Here is a 20074-nt window from a genome sequence, read left to right on the forward strand (position 1 = left end):
ACTGCTCTGCCTTGCCCTTGAACTGAGAAAGGACACGGAGAAAGACAAGAACAGCAGCGCTCCAGCATTTCTTCACTAGAACTTTCCACTTGGCAGCTGTATTTTCAACACTATGGAAATGAGCCTTCCAACCTTTTCTAGTGATCTAATTTTAATTAAAAATGCTCTCTCCCAAGAGACTGATACCCGGTATAAAGGCAAAGTTGTGAGCGAAGTGGAAACCAAGGAGGACTTCTCCCAGGCCTTTTCAGGTGAGTTACACAGTAATGTTTTTACTACCAGCTGTATCTGAAGGTAACTGGCTGTTGTTGGGAAGGCTAAGGAGTAACATATGAGACTAGCAGCTGTATGTCATTAAAACTCTCTGGATAAACTCCAGATTGGGTTTTATCTAAATATGATTATTTCATACTGCTTCATACAAACCACAGATCTGTTACTGCTTAGAAGTGTCAGGTGAGATGAAAATCAGGACACACCCAGGTGTTCTTGGGGAACCAGAGAAGGACTTTGTTCAATTGGGATTCTAGAAAACATCTTAAAATGAGGGAAGCGGCCTTCAGCGGGAGGCCACCTTCAGGTGGTGAGTGGGGGGGAGAGCTGAAAGGCTATCTTCCTTTAGATAATTCCTTCCAGTAAAAACTCTAATAAAGTGCACAAAATAGTCATTCCTCTTTTGGTTAAAACTACCACTCCACTTCCCCCAGAACAGAATAAAGTTAGGAGAACAGAAAAATCTGTAAGACATATTTTTCTAATTAATGGATATGCGATTGAAACTTACTAAGAAAAACATGCAAAATATCACACCTGACATCACCAAAAGGCACCAAAAGGCTAATCCTTCAAGTTTATAACTGGTAACTCTTTTAAGTTACAGACCTTAAATCATCAGATTTTGCCACTCTCCTACAGCTGTTTAAGAATTAAACACGTTTAGCTCCAGCCTTCATGAACTAGCATTACTTTACTAAGAATCTGTGTGTGTGTGTTCCTTACTGGCCTGATACTTGTTGTGGAGTTCAGGATGGCTTCAGCCTTAGTCAATTCTTCTGTCTCAGCCTCAGAGTGCATGAGCTGCCCTTGCTGGCTTCACTGAGAATCCTAACCCTTCTGAGGAAGACAGACAAGTTACTGGAAGCTCCAAATCATTTTAGTAACCGTTACTTACAGTTCTCCAAGAAAATAGAACTTAAGGACCAAGAAAAATAAAGTTCTCTGAAAGTACATAAAAGTTTTAAAATTTATAAGGCATAGCATCTGATTAAGGTGCTAGGCAGATGACATATCTAATAAATATCACTGAATTGATATCTGAGTTAAATAATCATCTTTGTTTAGGTAAAAACAAAGTAAAAAGCAGTTTGAGATAGTTTCTGTCAGAGGAAATTAATACAAGCTAGTTTGCATAAAAGAAAACGATTGAATGTCAGAATTGATTCTACAAAGCTTGAAGGTATCACAAACAGTATTTGCAATTAACTGGGTTATTATAAACAGTTTAGCTGTAAGGAAAAAAAAGTTGCTTATTTCTGTTTTTGTTGTTGTTGCTCAGAACATAACCCTATAGTATATTTTTGATGGTATTTCATTATTGAGTAATAGGTAAGCAAATGCATTAAAAACTGATCCCAGGTTATCACTGTAACGCTAAGGTGTCCACGGAAGTAGTAATCAATGGACACTTGACACTGGGGGAAAACATGATCTGGGAGAAATAGTGAGGCAACTTTCTGCAAGGAGTGGATAATAAAGCATGATTTCCTCACCACAGAAGCACAGCCTAAGCAAACAAGTTTCCTGTAGTGACAGACCAGAAACGTATGCGACCCGAATCTGCCTTTTCAGAGTCTGGTCTACACAAAGAACTAACCGTCCTAGTACCTCCACAAACAGAACATGCCTCTGGGAATTTCTTTAGACGTGATGGGGAGATTTTTACATTGTCAGACCATTTGTTGTGCTGTTTGAGTCCATTTAGATCTGTTTAGGCCTGAGGACACTTCTGTTAAATGGGACATTTCTAGGAAACCCCTTCTCATCTAAGTTTTAAACTCAGGCAAAAAATTCACTGCTTGTTTCTAAAAACTGCATGGAAAAAAAATACATTCAGGTCTACCTTCCTACATGTCCACTGTACCTCTTCTGGTTGCTTTTGTTGATGGGTCAATCATTTTATCTACAGATAAGGTTTTGTGCATTTATTCTCACAATGCAGCTTCTGCTTTCCAATTAATTTCTACTCTTTTATTTTCCTTCATCTTTATTCAGATTTCCTTTCTTCTTTCCTAACCTCTTGTCCTGGATAGCCTAACTATACTATCCCATAACCTTATAGAAACTTGCAATTATACATTTCTAATATTCAGTTTATAACTTTCATATATACTCAGTACAAACTAGTTCAAAATTGTTCACATTTGTATCCCTACTGATAATTTCCTGTCAGTTACATATTCTTGTTACCTCAACCTCTCTTGGTTAAAATCTGCCTGATACAGCTCATTCTACCCCCCCACCTACCATTTTCAACAACACATGACAATTCCATATTCATCTATTCTAATTATCGATTTACTTATTCTGCCATTTTATCTTGGCGTTTCTATTTACTTTTTCTCCTTTTCTAGTTTTCTCCTTTCTAGACAGGGTAGCTGCAGTGGCCATCCTGGATCTTTTTTTTTTTTTTTTTTTGGTTTTTCGAGACAGGGTTTCTCTGTGTAGCTTTGCACCTTTCCTGGAACTCACTTGGTAGTCCAGGCTGGCCTTGAACTCACAGAGATCCGCCTGGCTCTGCCTCCCGAGTGCTGGGATTAAAGGCGTGCGCCACCACCGCCCGGCCCATCCTGGATCTTTACTGTTTGTGGTACTCAGAATCAAAACCAGGGCTTTGTGCGTGCTAGGTAACTGCTGTACCACTGAGCTATTCCCCATGCCCACAACGAATCATTCATCATCTCATTTAAAAGTTCACCACTCATCAACTCAGCTACCCTCATCTTTTTCTTTTCCTTTCTTCCCTTTCTCCCTGCCTCTCCTCTCTCATGCCCCCTCTGTTTTTAATTTCCTGGTTTTTCAAGACAGGATTTCTCTTTGTAGCCCTGGGTGTCTGGAACTTGCTCTGCAGACCAGGCTAGCCTTGAACTCATCATTGAGATCCATCCGCTTCCGCCTCCTGAGTGCTGGCATCAAGGTGTGCGCCAGCGCGCTCCCCTTCTTCTTCCCTTTGGAAAGGGTTTCCTTTTGTAGCTCAGTCATAGCAACTACAGCACGAACTCAGCAATCACTGGCCTGAGCCTCCAGGAGCGCTGGGGTTACAGGTGTGAGCTATGATGCCTGGCTTCACTACCCTCACTCTTGGGAGGCTTTTAGTGTGAAAACTCATGTGACTGACTGCTCTCCAAAACCTTTGCTTCAACTTTTCTCTATGTGCTGCAGGCCTTGAGCACATTAAGCAATAAAGCAGTTGCTCTACCACTGAGCTACACTCCAAAGCTCAGCTTGGCTTTGTCTAATACTTCTATTAGAAGAAACTAGGCATTTCATTGCTCTACATAGCCATTGCTATCTTGATCTGACTTTCTTTGCGCATCATTCTTAAAGATTTTCACTATTCTAACTGTATGTGTGCTGTGTGTCTGTGAGTGGGTATGCAGTCCTCTGCAGAACAAGCAGCTCTCCTCCCTGCTGGACCACCTTCCCTCTCTCCACTTTGTCCTTTTTCTTCACCACTGTTTACCTCATTTCTTCTGTGTTCAGTTTTTGTCTAAACTGTACCTTTGGAATTGTGCTACTGTTTAAATTAATTGAAGTTAAAGATTAGTGATGACAATGAACTACAATTGAAAACTCAGCAGCACTGGCACCATTTCAGGGCTCAACAGCCACACGCGGCTGGTGGCTTGTGCCCTCCCTGCACAGGAGGTTTGGAAGCTCCTCTAGCTGGGCTCTCCCAGAGACGAAGGCTTTGCTGTTGGAATGCTCTCCTGACCTCCTCACTGGTTCGTAGTTTCCCCCGGCCCTCGGAGTCCTAGTGGTCGGTCTGCCAGGTGCTCTTTTGAACCCACCTCAAGCAACCTTTGGTTTCTTCCGTCTCTGCCATATGCAGCAGAGTGAACATTTATTCCTACTGTGCCTGGGCCTATCCCAATGACTAAACCTAAGACTTACATCTTTTATAGATTCTGGAAGGTTCTCCATTATAATTTCTTCAAATATTGCCTCTTTTGAATCAACTTTAACATCCTGACCATCTTGCCCATCATGTGGACTTTCTAACTGTCCTACTTCCATTCCTTTTCCCTTCTGAGGATTCAGTCTCTATTTCCTCACATAGTCCTCCTAGTTTACCAATGAGTGTGTGCATGGGTTTTTTGTTGTTGTTTTTTCCACCACCACCCCTTTTTATTTTCTCAGACAGGGTTTCTCTGTGTAGCTTTGATGCCTTTCCTGGATCCTGCTCTGTAGACCAGGCTGGCCTCGAACTCACAGAGATCCACCTGGCTCTGCCTCCCAGTGCTGGGATTAAAGGCATGCGCCACCACAGCCTGGCCTCGTGTGTGCATGTTTAAAGCTGTCGTTAATTAGTTGCTGAATCCAGGTAGTCTATTTTAGTAACTAAAATTTTAATTTCTGTAAGTTCTACTTGGTTACTTTTCAAGTCTATTTGTTATTTTTAATAGCATTTGACTCTGAAGTTATTTCTTTTTAATTTATAATCCACATTTGAGAGTACACCCATTAAGTTCTCCAAGTGGTAGTCCATTAACTGAAGTTCCGGAGAAGGGCTGCCTAATGCTGCTCTTTCTTGTATAGTATCTCTCACTACTCACTGTGAATTACCTCCTTGCATATCTGTAACTTTGGACCACAAAGCTTATGTGACATTTGTGGGCTGCCTGGGTTACGGACACATCGAAGAGTCTTGCCATTGCTTCTGCCCAGTATTTTTGAATACTTACTAGATAGTGATTAATTTTATGCTAATTTCTGCCTAAGACTATACACCTAGCAGTTTAACTCAGACCCAGAATTTCTATGATGAAAGGCCTATGGTTATATCTTTTGGGAAGACATTTTCTATTGAACCTATAACTCAGACTTTGATACACTTAGCTGTCATCTCACGAGGCTGACAAACATATCTTTCTAATTAACTAATATGTATAGAGCATTAGATCTGGCTAGAGACTGGGATCTGATTCTCAGCTCTAACTTTCCACATTTGTGAAATCTTGTCTCCCAATCCTACCACACAAAATAAGATCATCCTTAATTGAGGAGACTTTTCATCCCCAAGGACCCCATAATAGCTGACAGCAAGTGTTAAGCTCACAGGCCTCTCACTGAAGCTTTCCGTTTTCACTTTGGTATTGGTTCATGGAAAGGTCCTCTACTCCCTCTTTGGTTCTGCTATGTACTTAATGTTTCATATAGCAGAAGAACTTTGTAACACCATGGCCTATCTGTCAGAAGTGTTTCTATTGAGTATTAAAAAAAAAAGATTTGGGAATCTAGGCACACCTATAATTCCAGCAGAGAATCAAGAGTTTAAGGTCATACAGTGAGTTGGAGATCACCCTGTGCTACAAAAAACACGATTTCAAACAACAATGACAACCAAAGGCTGGGGAGCAGAGGCTGTAGCTCAGTGGTACCCATTACTGTAGAATGTACAAAGCCCTGGACTCAACTTTCAGCTAACATCTGATTACTTGAATAAAAAAGTAGCCTTAAAGATTTAACTTTAGCCGGGCGGTGGTGGCGCACGCCTTTAATCCCAGCACTCGGGAGGCAGAGGCAGGCGGATCTCTGCGAGTTTGAGGCCAGCCTGGGCTACAGAGTGAGTTCCAGGAAAGGCGCAAAGCTACACAGAGAAACCCTGTCTTGGAGGAAAAAAAAATTTTTTTTAGCGTATGTATCTTTTTTTTCAATGTATATCTCAACCTGTCTGTATCTAAAATGTTTGAACATAATATTTGTAAAGAGAAACAAAGAGAGTTGAGGCTGTAGCTTAGGGAAGAATACTTGCCTAGCATGTGCAAAGTACTGGGCTTGTAAAAAGTAGGGGAAGAGGAGTGGGGAGAACTTCCTGAGAAGCAGGCTGCTGCTGGTTCCTGTGTGAAGTGATCAAGGAAACACTACAGGCCTGGGTTATGAGGGAATCTTGCTAAAACTTAAGTATTTACAGTTGTTTACTAATAAGATCACCTGGCTTGAATCGAGGATGGGCTACAATACAACACTTAACAGGTTTAAGGGATTCACACAAGGTCACAGTAAGATGGCAAAGCTTCCATCTGTCTGTAATCAAACTCCACTCTAAGGAAGTACTACCATGGTAAAGCCTTCCTTAGGGATTTATTCTGCAGCTTTTGAACGCAGAAATCATTTATAAATTTCAGAAAGGAATGACTAAAGGGAGGCATAAAAGCCTCCTTTGTGTATATCCTGTTTAAACAGGACACAGTAAATGGTACGCTGGAGTACCATTTGTGCTGTGGGCTTCACTAGTTCAACATGGCAAGTTCAAATGGCTTAAGGAAATAAAAAACATCATCCTTTACATTTATTAGCCGCATCCTGGTGCTCAGCAGTCAGTCACATATGGCAGGCGGTCAGTGTTAGAGCGCTGGTAGAGAAGCCTTCCATCATGCAGAGTTCCAGCACACAGCACGCACTGCTCTACAGGGAGCTGTGTAACTCTACAGTGGCAGTGGTGAAGGACACCGGCTCTGCAGAGCAATGATGCTGGAGTCTACATCTCTCAGCAGCTTCATAACGCCTGGGCAAGTTTTTAGACACCCGAGTATCTTGTTTGTCCATCTTTTAAGATGGGAATCAGAGAGATGGAGATAGGAACATCACTGCTATTCAGTAACTGCAGAATCTGCAACCCCTCAATCCCTCAATGAGGTCCAATTAAAGCCTTCTGTAGCTACCAAAAGGCTCCAGACAGAATGAAAATACAGTATTTCTCAGAGATTCATGAGAATCATTGACTCCAATCAAAGTATCTTCTAAGATTTGACCTTTTTCTTGGGGAGTAGGTGAGCAAGTATTTTGTATAAAGAAAAGCTAAAAAAGAAATACAACAGTTTAGAATTGGAAAAAGTTTTAGTTCAATGGTTGTTCCCCACCCTCATTTACTCTAAAACTGAACCTGAGTGAGAAAAAGCTGGATATGAAAGTATCATTTGAGTTAAATGGGCCAGGTATTTTGGTGGCATCTCCCATGGGAGAATGACGAAAGAATAGCTACAGGATCAGGTATAATTACCCACACACAGAATCAGATCCTAGCATTTATTTAACGGACAAATCCCCAAACAGCTCAACAGTTTCCTGACCCAACAGAGCTACGTTCTATGTTTATGACTCATTAGACAATCGTACACTCAGGAGAGTCCTAAGACTCCACATCACCCTATGCCAGTGGTTCTCAACCTGTGGGTCAAATGACCCTTTCACAGGGTTGCCTAACACCATTGGAAATATCAGATATTTACATTATGACTCATAATAGTAGCAAAATTACAGTTATGAAGTAGCATGAGGAACTGTATCAAAGGTTGATACAGTTGTATGAGGAAGGTTGAAAACCACTGCCCTATGCTGTTGGGCCACCTCTGACACAGCTCCTCCTTTATTTAAATGTCGCCCCCAATAGGATGACCCCGGTAAGTGAGCTCTCTGTTCAAGTAAGGAAATATTTCTATACTTTGAAAGCTTTCTAAAAAACAAAGACGAACAAAACAAAACCACAAACAAAAAGCATTAGTTCACTTTTCTCCACAAGAATATTTCAATTAATGCTATGAATACTGCTGATGATTAAGGTCTACTAATCTATGATACTGTAATGGGTTAAACTTACAGAACCCTGACAATTTTATGTTGACCCCAGTTACAGTCTAGATAGCTGCTAGGTGTTTACACAACAAAGCCAGATGATAGTTGGTTTGCTTATAAATCTCCCTTTAGTTTTTCTGCACAAGTACTAGAGAATCACTTCCAAAGAGCCCAAACTCTGGTAGGTTCTATTTGCTTTTTTGTTAGTTTGGCTTTAAAGACAGGGTTTCACTATGTAGCCTTGGCTGGCCTGTGTGGACCAGGCTGCCTTGAACACACAGAGATCCACCTGTCTCTGTCTCCTGAATGCTGGGAATAAGTGTGTGCTCCACCTCCAGGATGCCCAGTGTAAGTCAGTTTCACAAGACTGCAACTGTGAAGGACTTAGGCTTATGCTACAGGTAATCAGGTGCTCCAGTCCCTTGATGATTTTCCCCAGTGACTATCTTAAAAATTTAGTTAGTGGCCAGGCGGTGGTGGCGCACACCTTCAATCCCAGTACTCGGGAGGCAGAGCAGGCAGATCTCTGCGAGTTCAAGGCCAGCCTGGACTACAGAGGGAGTTCCAGGAAAGGCACAAAACTACACAAAGAAACCCTGTCTCAAAGAAAAAAAAGAAAAAAAAAAAAGTAGGTGTTCTTTTGAAGAATTTCCCACAATGGAAATTTAACATAAAGTGGCCCTTTGTAACATTCCACTCTTTCTCACTAGTTCACATAAATCCTGAACTTACAGGTACTAAATAACATGCTTTTTTTGTTTGACTCTTTGAGCTATGAGCTTATAGCACGGGCTATCCAGCCTCCAAAGTGCTGGGATTACGAGTGTAGACTACCTACCATTCCTGGCTCAAAAAGTGTCTCTAATATGTATGGAGGATTTAAAATTTGAGAGGATGTAAAAACCTGAGGAACAGTTTACCGAAAAATCAAGAGATAGACCTTATTTTGCTTACTTAAAAAAGAGCAAGAAAGAATTCGGGGCTTCCAGCTTTCTAAAGCGCTGTTTTCATAACCCTATGGGTTAGACACACAAACTGCCCCTCTGTCCTCAACCACACTTCTAATACCCATACTGAACTATCAGAATCCAATGTACATTTTGTGTGTGTGTGTGTTGCTGGAGATCAAACCCAAAGCCTATGAAGGCTAAGGATTCATCTACCATTGAGCAATATCCTTGCCCTTTAAGTATATGTTTTTGAACAGATGGTCCCATACTTATGATAATCTGACTTAAGATCTTTTGCTTACAAAATGTTGTGAAGTAGCATGAATGGAATAAAAACCGTATTTTGACTGTACCTTGCCTTCAGAGTAGGAATAACGGGCAACTCTACTGCAGCGCTGTATACAACCACCAACCACAGCTCCCACTCCATAGGACCACAGGGGGACAAACAGTAATCTACAGTGTACTGTGTTGCTGAGTTATGATATCTGGTAGCTTAAGTACACTAGCGAATTTTCAATTTATGATAGATTTGTCAGCAAGTAACTCCAATGTGAGGTGAAGAACATGTATACTCTACTTTTTTGAAAGTGTTACTCTGAGCTTTGTTGACTGAATTTCAATCACTATTAGAACATGTAAAAATGCTTGAAAAGGTCTTGGACTAGGAACTCTCCAACTAACTGTATGCTATTGGGGATATTATTTTAAGGTGTGTTATTTTTGTTTATCTTGCCATTTTTTAACTCTGTGAAGCTGTGTTATGTTGCCTGTCTAAAACACCTGATGGTCTAATAAAGAGCTGAACAGTCAATAGCAAGGCAGGAGAAAGGATAGGTTGGGCTGGCAGGCAGAAAGAAGAAATAGGAGAAATCTGGGAAAGAAGGAGGAGCCAGTCACCCAGCTACACAGCAAGCCATGAAGTAAGAAACAAAGTAAGATATACAGAAGTAAAAGAAAGACAAAAGCCCAGAGGCAAAAGATAGATGGGATACTTTAAATTAAGGAAAGCTGGCAAGAAACAAGCCAAGCTAAGGCCAGGCATTTATAAGCAAGAATAAGTCTCCATGTGTGATTTATTTGGGAGCTAGGTAGTGACCCCCAAAGAGTAAAGAGCCAAAACCAACCAACAACAGTATGCCATGCACCTTTGAGTCTTAGCTGACCAAACTACCTTGTATCCCACACAGGTTACTTTCTATCATTAAAGCACAACAGCTTTTGACACAGTATTTGTACCTACTAAACATTCTATTAAACTAGTAGGTTGAAAAGTGCCACCATCCATGGCAAAGTACTTTCCCTGTGGAAAGCATGAGTATCTGCTCTCATTTTGTCTCTCGAACTAAATTCTGTTGCTCAGGGATAGGAACTGACAAGAATCGGCACTACAACAAAAACAAAGGACTAAATATTTCATAACAGAAACAAATACAATGATAACAATTAGGCTAGATAGTATAGTTAACTAAAATAACCTAAGTTAGCTACTTGCAAAAGTCTTTTCAATTTTAGAGCTAGCTGAAAATGTTTGCTTTTGGGGCTGGTTAAGATGATGCAGTTGAAGGGACTGGCCATCAAGCCTGACGACCCGAGTGAGTTCCATACCTGGACCTGACACGGTGGACTAGAGAACTCAAAGTTGTCCTCTGACCTCCATACATGGGCTGTGGTGTATGTGCACTCACGAATTCACAGTTATATACATAGACACATTTAGAAGAGTTTCATCTTTTACCAAGACACGTATTTATAATCATAGAGTATAGACCATATTTTGTATAATCTGAAACTCCAAACTCTAATGTCCTGAAACTGAAGTGCCTCTGTTCAATGCAAACAGATATACTCACAGCTTGCATTTCTATACAGAAGAAATGGTTCATGGAGCTGAAATTCCAAATCTTTATTCACTGGTTCGACCAGGTTGTGCATGTTCAGTCGGTTGACAATGGTGAAACCATGGTAAGGTGAAGCAGACCTTAGATTTAAAGAAAGGGAACATGTTACCTTTCAATCTGGAAAAAAGGCATCTACATTTTTTTCACTAAAAAAAAAAAAAAAAAAGCCTACATTATCACATCACATGACACGATTAGCATTTGAAACCATGAACAAAAACACAAGGCAGGGATATAACTCAGTGGCAGAGTGTTTGCCTAGCATGAACAAAGTCCTGGGTTTAGGCCTCAACCCTTAAAAGTCAGACCACCCGTTTGCTCCTAAGTGTTATAAGGATTCAGTTCCTCAGCGTCACAGTCAAGTCATCGAGGTCCCCACCCCACTTCAGCTCCTCTATTTCTTTCCTGCTTCCGCTGCTCTGGCTGTCACCATCCGCAGGTGTGCTCCCACCTAAAGACCTGTCTGAACTACTGCCCCCAAATGAGCACCACCCCCTTACCTCCAGCAAGCATTTGCTCAAATGTCACCTTCTCACCTCAATACCCACCTACTGTTTGTCTACTTACCATCTTTCTCCACTACTAGAATGTAAGCTCCCTGCATCTGAGGAGCTTTGCCTTTTCCCCCATACATGTATACATAAGCATGTACTGACATAAGATTGACATATGCATGTAATATATGCTGGAAGAAATAGCATTTTTTTTAATATGGTACAAGTATGTCTATGACTGCCACTCATAGCAGCAATAATCTTTCTTACATTAGTCTTTTGTATGTTTTTTCCTGAGTTAGATGGACTTGACTCCTACAGTAAGAATACTCTTAGTTTCTTTACTAAGGGGATTCAACACACAATGCACTGAACGTTCCTCAAGCTAACATAACACACTCTTTAACCCAACTCAATACAAACAGAACCAGACAATCATCTTGCTGCCACCACCCCAAGTTCTAGAAAACAAGGGATGTGTGTGGGAGCCCGTTCTCGGGTTCCTCATGGCTTTACCCAGCAGGTCCGCATAGAGGATGATTAGGACCACGGGCCTGAGTGCAGGTGTCTGAGATGGTCTGCACTTGGCTGTGCTGGGGGAGGAGGTCTTTTGCTCCACCCCTTGGCATCTCTATAAAAACCCTGGGGCAGAGACAGTCGGGGCCGTTGGAATAGGTTCCAGGCCCTCTCAAGGCTATCCTTTATTTTCTATCTGTTTATCTCCGCGATATTCTCCGCAATAAATCCTTCTATCTAATATTTCCTGCTGCTCGCACTCAAGAAAACTCTGGGGAACTGTGGGGGTGGTGGGTAGACGCCCCACAGATGTGCCTCTAAGAACAAGCCCTATAGGCATCTCCAAAGACAAGTGTCCCATGACAGTCATATCCTGTGGTCTGTCCAAACAAGGCAATGCTGTAAACCATTGCAAATTAACAATTTAAAGAATTTTCAGAAGCTTAAAGTAAATATATATACAATTATGAACACCCTAGGCATTCTAAACTCTCAAACTAAAATAGATATGATAAAGACTATATAACCCAGAACTTTGGGGAAGACGTGGGAAAGGAGCAGAACCAGTCATAGACGACAAACTCTCATTAGAAACTGCAGATCAGCAAGACTGACGTCTCAACTACTATAGTTAACATGTACTGTATCCACAGACATTCCTATGTTCATCCTCTTTAATATGGGAGAGCTGGGCAGCCTCTCTTTGGGATGCGTTATTAGAAAAGGATTTCTATCCCGAGATAATTGTGTCAGGCTGAGTGGAGAAGCAGCTAGGGTAGGGAGTGCACAGCCTGCATGGATGAAGCTGGAAGGAGACAGGACAGCTCCAAAGAAGCACACCAGAAACGGACCATGCTACAAGAGACTGCCCCATTCAAGTGAAATAGAAACAGACTTAAAAACTTACCTTCGATACACAAATAGGGTCCCTTCTATATCAGTCTTCTCCTGTAACAGACAATAATTCTGTTAGTTTTCCACTAATAAACCAATGGCAAATGGTTTTAGTGGAGAAGAAATGCTTTCAGACCAACTTGTTTTATTTATTGTGAAACCAAGACAGACAGACAGAGACAGACAGAGAGAGGGTGTGTGTGTGTGTGTGTGTGTGTGTGTGTGTGTGTGTGTGTGTGTGCGCATGCAGGTGTTTGTGTAGAGGTCAGTGGTCACCCTCAGGTGTCACTCCTCAGGAACTGTCCATCTTGTTCTTGAGTCAGGGTCTCTCACTGGCCAGAGGCCAGACAATTAAGCTAGGCTTGCTGGTCAGTGAGCCCCAGGGAATCACCTGCCTCTACTTCCCTAGTGCTGGATTGGAGGAGCACAATACTTCACCCAGCTTTTTATGTGGGTACCTCAGGTTCTTTACAAATTGTGCATCCATTCAACTCTATAGGTGTTTATATGAGTGTATGCAACGTCCAGCCCAGCATGTCTACATCTGTAGCATTTTTCTATTTTTTTTTTTTTTTTTTGGGTTTTTCGAGACAGGGTTTCTCTGTGTAGCTTTGCGCCTTTCCTGGAACTCACTTGGTAGCCCAGGCTGGCCTCGAACTCACAGAGATCCGCCTGGCTCTGCCTCCCGAGTGCTGGGATTAAAGGCGTGTGCCACCACCGCCGCCCGGCGCATTTTTCTATTTTAACAGTAAGGAACATTAAAAAACAAAACAAGCCGGGCGGTGGTGGCGCACGCCTTTAATCCCAGCACTCGGGAGGCAGAGCCAGGCGGATCTTTGTGAGTTTGAGTCCAGCCTGGTCTACAGAGTGAGATCCAGGACAGGCTCCAAAGCTACACAGAGAAACCCTGTCTGGAAAAAAACCAAACCAAACCAAACCAAACCAAAAAAAAAACCAAAACAACAAACAGAATTAGTTTTACTTTTTATTTTTATGTATTAACTTTTAATTAAAAATGTGCATGCATGTTTTGCCAGCACATAAGTCTGTGCACCATGTGTGGGCCTGGAGCTCACAGAAGATAGACGAGGGCATTGGATCCCTTGGAACTGGAGTTACAGATGGAGGTGAGCTGATATGTCCTCCGGGTTCAATGCTCTTAGCTACTACTTGAGCTATCTTTCCAGCCCCAGCTTTAACTTTGCAAAAGCTAAAACCTTTCAACCAGGTATCTTAATATCAAGTCAAAGTATTTTGTGTTGCAACTCAAAAAAACAAAATCAAAATCAAAAACAACAAAACCCAAACTTTAAGTCTATCAAAGTTAATAGAAAAAGAAAGTAAACTGATACCAGGGTTGAACTCAGGCCCTGGGCTAATGATGCACAGCTATATACCACTGAGCCAAATCCCTAACCTTCTAGAAATTTTCTTATAAGATACTTTGTTTCATCTCTGGAGAATTTAGGATTATTTTCATTAGTAACACATTTTGTGGTTAGTTAAGGACTACTACCAAACACAACTTTTTACTTTTTTCTATTATCATGGATAGAAACCATTCTGACTCAGGCAATTCTGGTAGGTTTTTAAAATAAGCACCTGAAATTTTGATTAAGAAATTGTAACTTGGGCTGGCTATATAACCCAGTGGTAGAGGTATGATGCTTACACAGCATCATGAGGCCCTGGGTTTGATCTTCTGCACAGCAAGAAATAAAACAAGAAAATACAACCTATTAGTATTCTTTCATTTGTTGTATCAATGTTTAGTCAGGTAGGCTGAGCAATGGTGGTACACGCCTTTAATCCCAGCACTTGGGAGGCAGAGGCAGCCGGATCTCAGTGAGTTCAAGGCCAGCCTGGTCTACAAAGTGAGTTTCAGTACAGCCAGGACTATTACACAGAGAAACCCTGTCTCAAAACAAAACAAAAAAACAAAGAAGTTTACTCAGGTTTTAGGCACACTCGTGGTGCTTTTAATTTTTTTCTAAAGTAAAATAATCCTATCAGTCCGGAGTTCATGGCCTACATTGTATCTTGATATTTTTAAATGTAACCAAAAAATTACCAAAATTTAAGGTTAGTTATATCAATTTATTGTGATAAAAAATTAAAAATAAATAAGATCTGTTTCTTATACAAGTCTTTTATGCCACGATGAAACTTTCCCTTCTTGAGGGCTTTTCTTGCCTTTAAAAGTGTTCTCATTAGAAGAAAATGGCAGCCAGTTGTCTCAGTAAAAGTAAACTTGCCTCCCGAAACACATTAGGCAAAGCTACAACTCACCACTCACTATGAGAAAAGATGGTGGACGCACCATGTATCAAGATCCAAATAAACAGCAGCTTAGTTTTCATTTTACACAACTCCATGGTTCAAATCCTCAAGTGTTGTAAGCCTTTGTGAAAAACTATGAATAGCTAACAGTAACAAATGCTACCTACAAATTCTCACCATTTGTCTGCAGTTCCTATTTCACAAATTCATACATAGATCGAGCAAAGAAAAACAATGCAAAATACTTCAAGCTAAGGCCCTGTTTAAAAGAGGTACAAGGGTAGAACAGTTTATAATTTCACTCTTGGTGGCTTCCTATATCCTTTTCTCTTCCAGAAGGAGGAGGAAAATTATGGAAACTTCTTCTCAAGTAACTTTCGTAAGTGACAATAAGTTTCCACAAAATTACATCTATGTATCAGTATCACACTGAATAAAAGTTACAACAATACTTCAACGTTTTTGTTAGTTTAAGGGCCTCATTACTTGTTGAAGTGTGACCGACAATCATTGATCAAGTCTATCCAACCAACGGTTGCCCATTAAAAGCATGAAGCTGCCGGGCGGTGGTGGCGCACGCCTTTAATCCCAGCACTCGGGAGGCAGAGCCAGGTGGATCTCAGTGAGTTCGAGGCCAGCCTGGGCTACCAAGCGAGTCCCTGGAAAGGCGCAAAGCTACACAGAGAAACCCTGTCTCGAAAAACGGAAAAAAAAAAAAAAAACAAAAAAGCATGAAGCTTCAGCCGGGCGGTGGTGGCGCACGCCTTTAATTCCAGCACTCGGGAGGCAGAGTCAGGCGGATCTCTGTGAGTTCGAGGCCAGCCTGGGCTACCAAGTGAGTTCCAGGAAAGGAGCAAAGCTACAGAGAAACCCTGTCTCGAAAAACCAAACAAACAAACAAACAAAAATCATGAAGCTTCTACAGCTGAATGAATAAATTAGGAAGAGTCGAGCACAAGAAAATGGAAAATCATGTGACCAGCTCCAGGTGCTTTAAGTTGGGGCTAACCAGAGTCAGTGAGTAGGCACTGTAACTTTTTTGGAACTCCATCGCCACTCACAAAATTCAAAAAGTACTCAGATGTGAGCCATCAAGGAGATGTATCACTGGTGTCTTTTCCCTGCAAAAGGGCTCCACGGAATCAAATTCTTACTGTAGTAGCCCTTTCCCAAAATGCCTTGAAATCTTTCCCCAAACTCTGGAGATAGAGAGTAGTTCGACTGAAGCTGGACTAACTCTTGAAACTGATTTTTAAGCTTCAAACCCTATCATCTCATTTAGGTCGGTTGGGGGAGAGGGGTGGACTTTGCAATTAAATACATGTAATTTGCCTAATACTTCTCAACGTCTCAAACATAGGTTTTCAGTCACTTTTTAAAAAAATCCAACTTGTCTTATATCCTTCCAATGCAACATGTAAAGGAGGTGAACCACTCAAGTCCCCAGAACCGAGCCCAAAGGACTGATCCTGCCTCATTCCTCCCCTCCATCTGATTTTCCCTGCTATGCCTCTAGCCTGCTTCTTGAGCTTCTTTCCTCCAATCCCGCGTGTCAGCCCTTTGGCTCTGCCCGGGCCTTTAGGAGAGGTTCTGGCCTCGCCTTAGCGGTCCCAGTCCCCTGCTTCACTCCCCCACCCCCAATCCTAAACTGCCTGCGCGGCCCCTTTAAGAGGCGACAGCGGCCAGGCTGGCATCCCCGCCGCGGCTGGGCCTCACTCACCCACTGGTTGGCTTTAGGGCAGAAAGTGTACAGAGCGACCTGGCCCGTAAGGTCTGCGATGCTGGTGATATAGGGGTCGTGTCGCTTCAAGGCCGCCAGACTCATCTCTTGCCCTGCTCGACTCAACGACTCCATCTTGGATCCCGGAGCCGAGCCCCTCCGCCGGGGGCGGGCTCGAGAACAGGAAAGTGCCATCCAGGCAAAGTTCCCCCAGCTCAGTCAGCCCGTCGCTTCCGCCTCTGCTCCTGGCCTCACGGAGGGTGGTGCTGCAGCTATTCTCTTCCGCCGCTCCCACGCCCTGGGAGCCTGGTTCCGACCTCCTTAAGGCCGCATCTGCCGGAAAGGCCCGGCGTCCGTCCGCGGCTGCGCCGTGGCGCTTAAGTCGTCCCGGGGCCGAGTCGGTCACCTGGCGGGGTTGGAGCTCGGTGCACGAGCGCGCCCGCCTCCTGCCTGCTGTGCGGGACCCGGACACCGGGGCTGTCTCGAGGTCGGGCGCAGAATCGAAATGCTGCTGGGGGAAATGAGTCTCCACGGACCGTTTAGAAGACTTAGAACAAACGAGAAAGTGTGTGTGTATGTGTGTGCTACATGTCAACCTCCGACCTCAGACTGCACCTTCACTGTTAACAACGCTAAATTTTGAAAGAAATGTTTCAAAGCAGCCTAACTAGTTTGCCTGGAACTACCCAGGACTTGGTCTATCCCTTTCTTTACCCCTTTGCTTTTTCTCTTCCGAGTCCCCGGTAAATATTTCGATCGTTCCGGATTAAAGAACACCATTATTTTATAAGAAGATCACTTAAAATCAAACAAAAAGCAACCGGGCGGTGGTGGCTCCGGCCTTTAATTCCAGCACTGGGAAGGCAGAGAGACAGGTGGATCTGAGTTCAAGGCCAGTATGATCTACAGAGCGAGTTCCAGGACAGTCAGGGCCGTAACACCGAGAAACCCTGTCTCAAAACAACAAAACAAACCCCAAACATTTATTGGGCATCTTAAGAAGTTAGGTACTACTAAAAAGTAAAACAAAATGCCCAGCCTATTTTCACTGAGTTACTTTAAAAACCAACGTTTTCCTTTATTGAAGACACCTCGGTGCAATTGAACATTTTTGAAAGAACAAACTCTACATTTTCATCAAAACACCACCACATATTTGAATTGCTTATGGTTTTACACCCCAAGATCATTTATGGAATCGTGTGTGGAGCAAGTACAAAAGCAGGGAAAGGAACCTGTTATTTATTCACTCTTCCCTCACGTGTATTTTAAATGAATTTATAGAGTAGTGGCCACTTCTGAGTTTCCAACTGTTTGGGCTCTGGGAGGAGCTGAAAGCAAGCAAATAACCTGGTGCTAGACATTTCTCTTCGAATTCCAGAGGGTGGAGCCCTTAATCCCATCGGAGGCAGAAAAGCTTCCTAGGAGGAGGTAATGTCTGAATGGGTGCTTTGGGTGAATAGGTGTTCCCTGGGAAATCAAAACAAAAACTAAGGTTTGTTTCAAAGCCCAGTGGTGAGAGGGAACCCACCATTTAATTGATGATTTAATTCAGACTCCAGAGAAGAAGTCAGTGGCTCAAAGTTTCACACCAGTCAGGAGGATTCTGGTGTTAGAATCTCTGGGATCCTTTATTCCACATCTGGGCCACCTTTCTTTCACCCAGTGGTGGAGGGCAGGAGCCCCGTTACTTTCTGTACCTTCAGTTACCCTCTGTACCCTAATTTTAATGTTATTATTTAAATTTTTAAATTTACATATGTGCATATGTGTCTGTATAAATTTATGCCAACATATGTTTGCAGGGCTGCCTGTGGAGGCCAGAAGAGGGTGTTGAAGCCCTTGGAGCTTAGTAAGTTAGAGGCATTTGTGAGCCTCTGGACCTGGGTGCTGGGATCTGGACTCAGGCCCTCATGGTTGAGCAGCATGTGCTCTTAACAGTGGAACCATCTCTCCAGCCCTTGACATATTATTTTAAGTTAGGTACTAAATTCAGAGACACACGAGCTGCTGTCTTTAGCTTCCTTTTTCTTATGTAGCTGTTCTAAAATAATCCAAACTCTTTCCTTTCGTTGTGAGATGTTGTCCCCCACGAATGATTGAGCTGTTGCTATCTTAAAGTCAGAGCAAACAATGATTACCTCTGAGCTCCTCACAAGGTTGAGCCTATTAACACACGTGCCCTTGGAGAGAAGGGCGGGCTCACGATCGCTCACGAGACCACCTGGGAGGCCTGGCAGAAACCTCAGGGAGGAACTGCTGTGGATAATCCCTCATCCATACACCTGTCAGTAAGCAAGTTAGACCTGGGGAGAAGTCCTTCTTCAGTATAATGTTTGTACCCTGGAGAAAACAGACACTCGGTCACATCTCCCCAGGAAAAGCTAATGCAACACCTTTTAATCCACTATTTCAGATCAAGCAAGGCTAAACTTGTGAAGTAGGCCAAGCTTTCATATTTTGGAATAGAAAATTCTCTTCAAAACGCTTTGTTTTTCGAGACAAGGTGTTGCTGTGTAGCCCAAGCTAGCATGAAACTCACCAATTAGGCTAGGCCAGCTGCTAGGTGAGCTCCAGGGAGTCCCCTTTATATGCCTCCCCAGAGCTAGGATTACAAATGTGTTACCACACCTGACTTTTTTGTTCGTTTTGAGAGTTTCTCTGTGTAACAACCTTGGCTGTCCTGGAACTCACTTTGTAGACTAGGCTGGCCTCGAACTCACAAAGATCAATCTGCCTCTGCTTCCCAAGTGCTGGGATTAAAGGCATGCACCATCACCACCTGGCAAAGATGATGATGATGATGATGATGATTTTATTTTTTTTGCTTTTTTTTTTGTTTTTTTGAGACAGGGTTTCTCTGTGTAGCTTTGTGCCTTTCCTGGAACTCACTTGGGAGCCCAGGCTGGCCTCGAATTCACAGAGATCCGCCTGCCTCTGCCTCCCGAGTGCTGGGATTAAAGGCGTGAGCCACCACCGCCCGGCTTTTTTGGCTTTTTGAGACAGGGTTTCTCTGTGTAATAGCCCTGGCTGTCCTGGAACTCACTCTGTAGACCAGGTTGGCCTCAAACTCACCGAGATCTGCCTGCCTTGACAACTTACATTTTTATATGAGCTCTGGGGCCAGAATGTAGGTCATTTTGAATGTAGGTTTTGGGGTTGGGGATTTAGCTCAGTGGTAGAGCGCTTGCCTAGCAAGCGCAAGGCCCTGGGTTCCGCCCCAGCTCCGGAAAAAAAAAAATGTAGGTTTTTATTGAGTTATCTCCCCAGCCCTGATGTTATTATTTTGAGGCTAATCTAGTCTTGAATTTATTATATATATCAGATTGATCTCAAACTTGTGATTCTCCTCTCAGCCTACAGAATGGTGAGCTTACAGTTTTGTGCCTCCATACATGGCTTCAATAATTAAAAAATAAATAAATAGGGCTGGAGAGATGGCTCAGAGGGTTAAGAACACTGGCTATT

General features: G+C 42.7%; 1 protein-coding gene across 2 annotated transcripts in view; it reads right to left on the bottom strand.

The window, feature by feature from the left end:
* Dcp1a (decapping mRNA 1A) overlaps nucleotides 1-16803 on the bottom strand; it is a 70135-nt gene extending 53332 nt beyond the window's left edge. Inside the window, exon 1 of one of the 2 annotated variants that reach the window (XM_052733770.1) lies at nucleotides 16607-16803. In XM_052733770.1, coding sequence (XP_052589730.1) covers nucleotides 16607-16801 — 195 coding nt within the window. In that variant the 5' untranslated portion in view covers nucleotides 16802-16803. The remainder of the gene's footprint in view (nucleotides 1-16606) is intronic. The other variant, XM_052733771.1, reaches the window with a different exon arrangement.
* Nucleotides 16804-20074: the final 3271 nt, after the last annotated feature.

This window comes from Peromyscus californicus, unplaced genomic scaffold, assembly GCF_007827085.1.
Source record: "Peromyscus californicus insignis strain IS unplaced genomic scaffold, ASM782708v3 Scaffold_12__1_contigs__length_115047231, whole genome shotgun sequence".
Taxonomy (NCBI): Eukaryota; Metazoa; Chordata; class Mammalia; order Rodentia; family Cricetidae; genus Peromyscus; species Peromyscus californicus.